Source organism: Poecilia reticulata, linkage group LG7, assembly GCF_000633615.1.
Source record: "Poecilia reticulata strain Guanapo linkage group LG7, Guppy_female_1.0+MT, whole genome shotgun sequence".
Lineage (NCBI taxonomy): Eukaryota > Metazoa > Chordata > Actinopteri > Cyprinodontiformes > Poeciliidae > Poecilia > Poecilia reticulata.
In genome coordinates, this window is record NC_024337.1 from 8,110,148 (window position 1) to 8,119,824 (window position 9,677).

The window sequence follows — 9,677 nt, forward strand, 5'->3', positions numbered from 1 at the left end:
GAGTTAACACCCCCCATCAGGTTAACACCCCCCATCGAGTTAACACCCCTGATCGAGTTAACACCCCCCATCAGGTCAACAGCGCCCATCGAGTTAACGCCCCCCCATCGAGTTAACACTGCCCATCGAGTTAACACCCCTCATTGAGTTAACACCCCTCATTGAGTTAACACCACTCATCAGGTTAACACCACTCATCAGGTTAACACCACTCATCAGGTCAACAACGCCCACCATGTCATGTTACTTCAAACTATTGTTTGAAGTAACAATAGTCAAGTTACCTCACTGTTGCCAACTCAGGGACTTTCTTTCTATATTTAGCGACATTTCAGATAAATTGGCCAAAATCAGAATTGGCAGGTCAGGTTTTTTGAAGATCAGCCAGAAAACTTCTATCGGTGGAGCTTTAGGGTCCAGTTAGATCGGTCTAGTGTTACAGCCCAAGACCTTTCCTCTGGGTCTTTAACGTCCCTATTTTAGACTTCTTGATTGGTGCTGATTGGAAGTGGAGGCAGCTGGCCAGTGTCTCCAGAATGACATCAAACCCAGTTTAAGAAGCCCATTCTTTCTGTCCCTCTGACACTCCTCACTCTCACTCTGTTTCCTTGCCTTTCTCTCCCCTTTCTCCTTCTCCTCCCCAACTAGTTATGATTTTTGTTAAATAAATCCCATTTGAAGTTATCCCATGCGTTGCTTCCCTTTAATTTGTTATGGTTTAAGAGCCAGACCTTAACAATAGTTACATTTTAAACTGCTGTCCAGATTCCTTTAAAAAACACTGAAATATTCTCTAGCTTTGTGCTAATGGTTGACGCTAACAGTTAGCCATCTGCTTTATTTTCTCAGCTCTTACTGAAACATTTACCTTTTTTTTAACCCTAAATGATACAAAGATATCGGTCTCATCAGAGTTTATTTATTTCAGCAAATTATACAGGTTATTTTTTCTGTCATTTTGATAACTTATATTAGCTGTCAGGGATAATTAAATAATAATAAGGTTAATGGAGTGTGGTTGACTAGCCCGGGGCGCTGTCTTTATTAGCCGAATCAATCAGGGAACAACTAGAGAACTACTTCCTGTCTTACTTCAAAATAAGAGTCTCAAATGTAGATATGATATAACAAGCTCAATGTAATATTTGGAGATTTCACTAATGACTTGGACTAAAATAGTAAGCAGATGTAGTGCTTTGTGAGACTCACTTTAATTGAGAAAAACCTGCAGTCTTGATATGGTGAGATTTTGATCTGTGAGATCTTATTCCAGTCATGAAATAAGATCTCATAGATCTTAATACAGGTCACATAATCTTAATATAGGTTATTTGACCTGCACTAAGTTAATAATCCAGAAATATATATGTTTTCATTTTCTCTGATATTTTCTTCTCTTCTTTGCTGCTTCCATGATACAAACATTCACTGAAACTGTCCCAGTTTGTTACAGTGTAAGTTATTCAGATCTACTGGAGAGTGTTATGACACTTGCTGACAGTCCTGCTGAAAATGGAGATGGAGTGCTCCCCCTTTCCCTACATATTGCTGCCCACTGCCTGTGAGCTGGCTGTGGAAATCTCCTACAGTTTATCATTAGAAAATTGCATTTGGTTTCTGATTATTGGTTGTGTGGGGATCAAAGATTAAATTAAGGTAGTGCTGTTTTAAAACTACAGTTGACAAGGTTATATTTAAATTTAATTTAATTWGTTTGATTGGGGCAGTGCACATTAATCACCATTACCATAATTCATCGCAGTGTAAATATGCACAATAGCTAAATTTTATCCTTTGTCCAAAGAGAGGTAAGAACAAAAAACTAAGCACGTTGCTACACAAGTCACAGGACAGAACGCAGCACACACAGTTTTACTAAAACAAGTAAAACATCAACAAAACAACCAACAGACAGAATCAGCATTAAAACTGGATGTAAGACCCTCTGCTGTAAGTTGTGACAGATTTTATGGATGGATAGGAAACTGCTTTGCTTTCAGCTAGTTTAGTTTCTTTTTAAAAACTGTGAAGGTTGAGCAGCGCAGTCCTCATTCTGACCAAAGAGCAGCAACATGATTTAATATGCTGATCAGTTATAATTAAAACCACTAATAAATACGGTCATTTAGATCTGAGTAGTTCTACTGGTCCATAACTAGCTGAGTCACTCTCAGTCTGCTGAGTCTGTCAGTGCTGCCTTTGGGTCGGCAGCTAAAGTGTCTTGTCAGCAGTGGTGTATTGTAATGACTGTTGACATGCTAACCTGTTCCTGAATGTCCCCGCCTCCACAGACCCGTGTAAAGACAGCGAGAACAGCCTGAACACCATCTGCCGAGTCCAGGCCGTCACACGCCAGCCGCAGCTCTACAAACCACCAGAGTCATGCAGACTAGAACCCGAGCCTCTGTGCGCCAGCGATGGCCACACCTACCCCAGCGAGTGCGCCATGATGGCCACCGGCGTGCAGAAGGGCATCAGCCTCAGGAAGATCCACGCCGGAGCATGCGGAAAGTTGGGTAAGAGGAACGGCCTGAAAGAGTCAGATTCATCAACTGGGCTTGCATGTCAGGACAAACCCTGCACTTATGTTGCTCATTTTTTCTTTTTTAATCTCTGTGATGGAGTGTGAATCACCTCATGATGAACAAATGTTTACAAAGCCATTGGTGTAGGAGGAGAAAACAACGTTCAGCTGTAAATACAGTGCTTCACAAAAGCATTCATTTCCCCTCTGAACTTTTACACATTTCTAAAATTACAAGCTTTCATGCCATTTCATTTGGATTTATTTGATAGAAACAAAGTAGTAAATAATTATACATTTAAAAAGCAGAGTGCATTTGTTTTCAGGCTTCTCTGAGGTAATACTTTGAGAAAACAAATGTTCCTGTAATTACAGCTGCATGTTGTTTTAATAGCTATCAACATCAATTTCAACTATTATTTTAACTTAGATCTGAACTTTAACTAGGCCATTGTAAATGCATGTTCTGTAATCTTAGCCCTTCCATTGTAGCTCCAGTTAATATTAATTTAAGATAAATGATTGCATAGATTTTAACACAAAGATGGAAATAAAAATCCTGAGAATAAAAACTTACAAGTTGCTTTTCATGCTAGTCTACAGAGGTATCATAGTAGAGGGTCTGAGTAGAAATGCATCTTCCTCTATTCAGATGTTAATTGTAACAGAAAAGTTTTCTTCCATCTCATCTTTGTCTTGGTCTATCACATAAAATCACATTAAAGCTGCAGTTTGAAACTTAAGTTATTTTCCCATATCTATTGAACTGTATTGAATCGTGACAGTATACTATGAGAGACAATGTGACAAATTCGATCTCCACCTCCTCTCAATTCTTCCAGTGCTGACAAGAAACAACCAATCAGAGCCAGCAGCTAACAGATCCTGTTGTTGCAGCAAGTGCATGAGGTTGATTGATAAGCCCCTCCTCATGGCTCTGATTGGTTGTTTTTGGTGAATTTCTTCAGACAGCAGTAGCAGCTCAGAGAGAAGATGGAGGAAATCGATGTTTTCAAAGAATATCTCGCAACAAACTGTCAACATGGTGAAAGTGTAAAAAKAACTATATTTTTGTAAAAGTTACATACTGCAGCTTTATATTTTAGCACAGTAAAGTGACAACGATGAAAGAGGTGTGCATACTTTGCCAGGCACAGTAAATCTGTCCTTCCCAAAGTTAAACTGAAGGTTGAAACTTTATGAGAAGAAGTTGGTGCGTTCCTGTGGCTGATTTGGAGGTAAATTACGGTGAGGTTACAGGGTCTGCACTGTATCTCAGCTGTATCACGGGCCTCCAGTCCTGCCTGATAAAAGCCTCCAGGGCTGTTATCTTTGCTATTAGAACACGGGGTTTAAGCCTCAGTCAACAAAGAGCTGTCAGCTTTTACTGTACGCCTGATAGCCATCGGAGGAAATCCAATTTCGCTGTTGTGTTGTCGGCGCGGCCTCGCTGGGGAACTGCTGCACAGGTTTACAGCCATAACGCGCGGCAACACTAATGCACTAAGACCTTATGATACCACCAGAGACAAGAATGGATCTAAGCACAGGGCGTCCTCTGGTTCAGGCTGCGCTGAAGGTTGATATCCAGATTTTGACACTCTATGCTTCCCGCTCTACCTGACAAGATGACGAAGTTGCAGGGTGCATAAACCTCAGCCACAGCAGATCTGCTGGCTCGTGTTTATTTGTGTGACCAGGTTCACACAAATAAACATGTAAGCAAGTGAATGAGTTATTTCCTCCAACCCCTTCCACGTTTGTGCTGCCCTGTTTTTCAAATAAAAGAATAATTCAATTTGAAACACAGATCCATGAAATCATATCCCAAAGCAAATTACAAATTGGTAACTAATGAAAATGGCCATTTCGCCTTGTAACCGTGACATTGCACATCTGCGTAGCCCTCGCACTCGGATAGAGTGGCGGCGTAATTAAATGTGGCATGACAGGCTTTTAAAGAAAAGAGGAGAAGGAATTGGATGGCTGTACAAATTTAATCCACTGATCAGGAGTGAAATAAACGTGGAAGTGTGGTGAGCGCCTCCAGAACAGAGGCCACCCTTCAAATTGGATTTTCTCACTTCAGTAGCAAATGTGCCGTGTCACATTACCATTATTCCTKCTGCTTCTCCTAATTCCTTCTGCAGATTCCTGCTAATATAATGGTCTGATTTTAATTTAAAACCCTAACATTTTATTTTATGACTAATGGTTAGGGATTTTGTGTCAAAGTTTTTTGGGAAACTTTATCTTCAAAGCTATAGAAGAACTTTGAGTTTAACGGTTTGGGGGGGTTGGGTTGAATCATTTGTGCAGAGAAAAGTTTTTATGAAACTRAGTTAGTCAGAGAGATAACACAGCATGAAAAATATTTAGTTCTCCAAACTAACCCAGTTTAAAAAGTTCCATCATTTCCGTCTGTCCATCCATCCATCTATTATATTACATAATTTTATCATGATTTTATGCAGAAAGTCCAGAAATGACATTGGTATTTTCTAGAATAAAATCTTTCTGCTACTAAAAGCCATCTGTTTCTTCATAAATGTCTTTAATCACTCACAGAACGGTCTCTGTGTTTTTTATTTGCTGCCTGTTATAAACAAAAGTCTTGGTTCCATGTTTTTATTGTATTTCTTTGGAAGGTTTGACCTCTGCTCCTGAAAGAGAAACGTTTCCATACCCCACTGGTGACATCAGTCTATCCTGACATGTTATTACCGTTTGGATAAAAACTGATTTATTTCCTRGCAGTTCGGCCGCTCACACTGCTGGCAACGCTTTAACACTTCCCAGCTCTGAATATTGTTTTTTTTTTCTTTTTTTATGTCTGTTGTCCTTTTCCTTTGCAGTGATTAGTCCGTCACGCCACTGCCAGATCCAGCCTTATCAGCATCCGTACAGACGTATAACAAATCTGTAAAGAAAATAAACCAGAGAATGCAGAGTGCTTCCCAGTGGTCACCAATGGGGTTGAAAACCAGAAGCATTAAGTCCAGGTCACCAGAGGAAGTCAGTTTGCCCCATTAACGGTTCATTTCATCGTTTATTCTTTTGCTTGCAGAGGTGTGCAGAGAAGACTGCCAGTTCAACGCCGTGTGTGTGGTGGAGCAGAGCGGCGCCCGCTGCTCCTGTGATCCCATCGAGTGTGATGACACCTACAAGCCGCTGTGCAGCATGGACGGGAGAACTTTCCCCAACAACTGCTTGCGCCGCAAGGCTGAGTGCCTCAGCAAGAGCCTGATCAGGACCAAGCAGCTGGGGCCCTGCGGTGAGTGGAGCCCACAGATGGCGAACATCACTACCTGTTTTCCCGTCTGAATCTTCCGGGCGGGCTGCGGGTGTGACTGAACTTTCTGGAGCTCCTTAGCTTGACGATCTCCAGAGAGTGCAGGGTTCTGTACTATAAACTAGAATATATATGCATTCCCTAGAAAGTATCAGTGCCTTCACCTCTCATCCATCTCCTCATCCTGTCACGCTTCATTCATTCACACAAACCAAAACGCCACCTTCATGTTTCATTCATCCTCTTCCTCGCTCCGGTCTCCTCGTCTCTGTCTCTGTGTCTTGTCTAAAATTATTCTTTCTTGTTTCAGTGCCTCAGTCTTGTCTTTGTTGTGTGTCTGCGTGGCCGGTCCTCTGGGCCGTAGGTGGACCATGGGGTCGACCTCATCAAGCGGACTCAGAGGGGTGAAGCCCTCCCCCTTGCTGCGAGGGGACCTAACAGCAGGGGGTCTTGTACCGTTTCCTTTTTTTCACCCCTCTCTCTCTTAGTCCATCTGCCTCCATGTGTTTGCCATTAATGTCTGTTCCTCTGTTTACCATCCTGTAAAGATGTGACCTGTGAGGTTGGAGAAGCCTTCCCTCCTCCTGCTCTCTCTGTGTTTCTTATTTCCTAAAAAGAGCTGTTTATTTTTTCTGCTGCTGCCTGCCTCACCTCTGACCCTCTCATTGCTGCATGCTGTGGTGTGCATCAGCTCCTTACCTTGCTGTTGCCATACAGAGTCCTTCTCTTCATCACCAGCAATGTGTGATAAATGCGACCAGCTTACACGATCGATGCAGAGCTCTTAGTTYTCTACCATTTGTGAACGCAGATGTTTAGACCCACTGTGCCTGTACGAAAAATAAAAAGCTGCCACAGATGAAAATAGCCAAAACTTTAACATTTAATTGAAATGATTAATTACTTCCATTAGCTCTGAGGCCATAAAAATGACAACTAACCTGCTGCACTTCTACAAAAACAGAACAGGTGTTGCTATCTGAACAAATCTGTTTTTGTCTGAGATGATAGATTACCAAAGGTATTCACTCACTCCTCCAAACCACTGACTTCAGCTGTTCCAGGCCCTGTGCGGACTGCTTCTTCAAACTTCTGTGGAAACAAATGGGTTAATTTTCACAAACTGAAAGAATTCCAGCAGAATCAATGAAATACTTACTAATATTTCATATTTAACACCTTAAGAAAAATTAGATAAATTTACATATATTTTAACAAGTTGCCCCCCGACCCCTTTTTTTTTAATGAGTGAGTGGAAACTTTATATTTGCGTGTTTCTGGGGTACCCATAAACTTGACGCACCAGAGAAATTCATTAACAGAGATGGACAATGAAGGGTTAATTTTGCTTCAAAAAACGATCTGATTGAAAAGTCCTCAATGCTAAACATGTAGCAGCTAATGCTAATGTCAGCGTCCACATTTCTAAAGAATGACTCATTTAACCAAGTTAAAGGAATGACTAGAAGGCTGAAATAAATATAAAAGCAATGAAGGCCTGTCGCGATAAACAATAAATCAATTAATCGTACAATAAATGAAAATGATCGACTTCATTTTAATTCATCGGCTTTATCGTCTCTTCCTGCCTTTTTCTCTTTCTATTGATGACACTGAATGAAAAAAGGCTCAACTCCGGTGCTCTCCACTGACCCTCCCTTCCTCATTTCCTTAGTGTAATGCTCAGCTCACACTATATCACACGTGAATTTAAAGTAAACGAACGCGGCTGAATGAATAACATTATTTATTTATTTATAACCTATTTATGTCACGTTAACGATGAACAGCTGAAAAGCTACCAGGTATGTCAACTGCGGTAGCAATTTGGCTCCAACTCCTCTCCTTGTCATTTCTGTGGATATTCCTCTCACAAAATGTTGAATAAACATTAATGTTGTTTCCACATATCATCTCTGATGTCCGCTGGTGTTAGGTCTTTGGGAGTCCCCTTCCTGCTTTCCACTCAGAAAGCACAAAGAGGAATCCGTACTTTCTGATTGGCTACCTGTCACATTCAACAGGCTGCGTTTTCGCTCCCAGTTGGAGAAAACCCCACTCGCTGCAGCGATAAACTGGACAAGACAATCCAACATGTTGAATATGCCTGATTTAGATCGGAGTGGTCCCGAAGTTCTACCGACTGGACCCGATCAGTCGTAACACACCTACGGGATGATCGGTTACGATCGTTGGACGTTCTAAGATTGTCGTAAGGGGAAAATCGGGGCAAGAAAATCGTGTAGTGTGAACTGRGCTTAAGAGAGGAGTGAACTATTGCATCAGGATGTGCCCATCTTCTCTATCTAAATCTATTGATTACTGAAGGGGAATATAGTACAGACTTCATAATCTRTACTTTTTTGGTTGAATTGAGGTTTTATTTCCACTTTGATTTTATGTTTAGTTTTTATTCAAGTGCATTTTCTGTTAATGGTGTCAGAGTCAATTTTATTTTTGTTTTTGATTGTTTTATCAGTTAGTGTTCTTTTGAAAATAAAGTGTTTTTTGTTTTTTTTTGCAGGATATTGCTTGCATTAAAATGATATTATCAGTTTATGGTAATGGTAACAGAGGAGTTAATGGTCTTCAAACAATATTATCATTTATTGCAATAATTTTTGAGACAATTAATCGTCCCGCAAAATTTGTTGTCATGACAGGCCTAATTTTGCATAAATCTGATAGTGGAATAACCTAAATAACAAAAATCAATACTTATCTTTGTTTTTTTTATTCCATAAATTATCCAAAAACTTTATTGTTAAACGTTTTTTGGTTATTTAGTGATTTGGACTTTGCTACCTCGATCATCTTCCAGTTTCTTCTGAAAGTAAGATCAACTGTGTTACGTCTGGGTCCAAACATGTAATAAAGTTCCTCATGTTTGTAGTGTTTATTTCTACTGGCTACGTGTAGTGTCATTTTCCCTTTCAACATGTCTCAAATCCAAGTAATCCAAGTAAATCCAAGTAAGATGTGAGACATGTTTCTATCGTTTTGTCATAAAACGTTAGTCTTTCTGAGGAAGTTGCACTTTTATAACAAAAAAAAGAGAGATTTTTTACTTAGTGGCCTCAGGAGAAAGGACTTTACTGAAAAAGAAAACTTTGGAAAATCTATGTTTTTTTAACAGCACTTTGAGAAGGATGGGTAAATGTTATTATTCCCCGTCTCATAGTTGGAGTCTTCACCATGTGGATTTGAGTGAATCCAGAATATGGCCAAGTTGAGAGCAAAACACAGGTCTGCAGAACTCCAGCAGTTTGCTGTAGCGGCTGTGGATGCTCTGCTGCTGCACTTGAACCTGGCCTCACTGGCTTCACTCCCAGATATTTTACTGGGAGGCTGGGATGAAAATCCCCCACAAGAAGCCCAGAGCAAACTGAGCCAACATTTGCATTCTCACTCACCGCCTCTGCAGAGCATCTCTGGAAGATTTTAGGATCTTTTTTTTATTTTATATTAACATTTTTATTGAGAAAGCATGTTACAATACAATTATATAATAATACTGATTACGTTCACATTTTTACATGATTTCTCTGTTTTCTAATTTTAAACAAGTTCAAGAAAAAACAGCAAAAAAAATAAAAAACAAAATAAAATAAATGGGAGTGGCGGGGCAGCCTGAGTATCAACCAATAATTGACAACACATATCAAATTAGAGCATAAATCTGAATCATAGCAAGGTTTACAAAAAATCAGACATAACAGGTTTGACATATTCTGTCCACTTTGACCATATCTTGTAGAAAGTGTCTCTCTGCACATTAATGGAATAAGACAGTCTCTCCAGTACATAAATCTCTTTCACTACATTTATCCAGTCATCAGTTGTTGGAGGTTCCCGTTTAAG

At 40.1% G+C, this 9,677-nt stretch overlaps 1 protein-coding gene across 1 annotated transcript in view; it reads left to right on the top strand.

Annotated features, from left to right (window-relative positions):
- The window catches only part of agrn (agrin), a 476,432-nt gene that overhangs the window by 333,422 nt on the left and 133,333 nt on the right, over nucleotides 1–9,677 (top strand). The window contains exons 7-8 of the mRNA XM_017305640.1: nucleotides 2,292–2,516; nucleotides 5,592–5,798. Coding sequence (XP_017161129.1) covers nucleotides 2,292–2,516; nucleotides 5,592–5,798 — 432 coding nt within the window. The remainder of the gene's footprint in view (nucleotides 1–2,291; nucleotides 2,517–5,591; nucleotides 5,799–9,677) is intronic.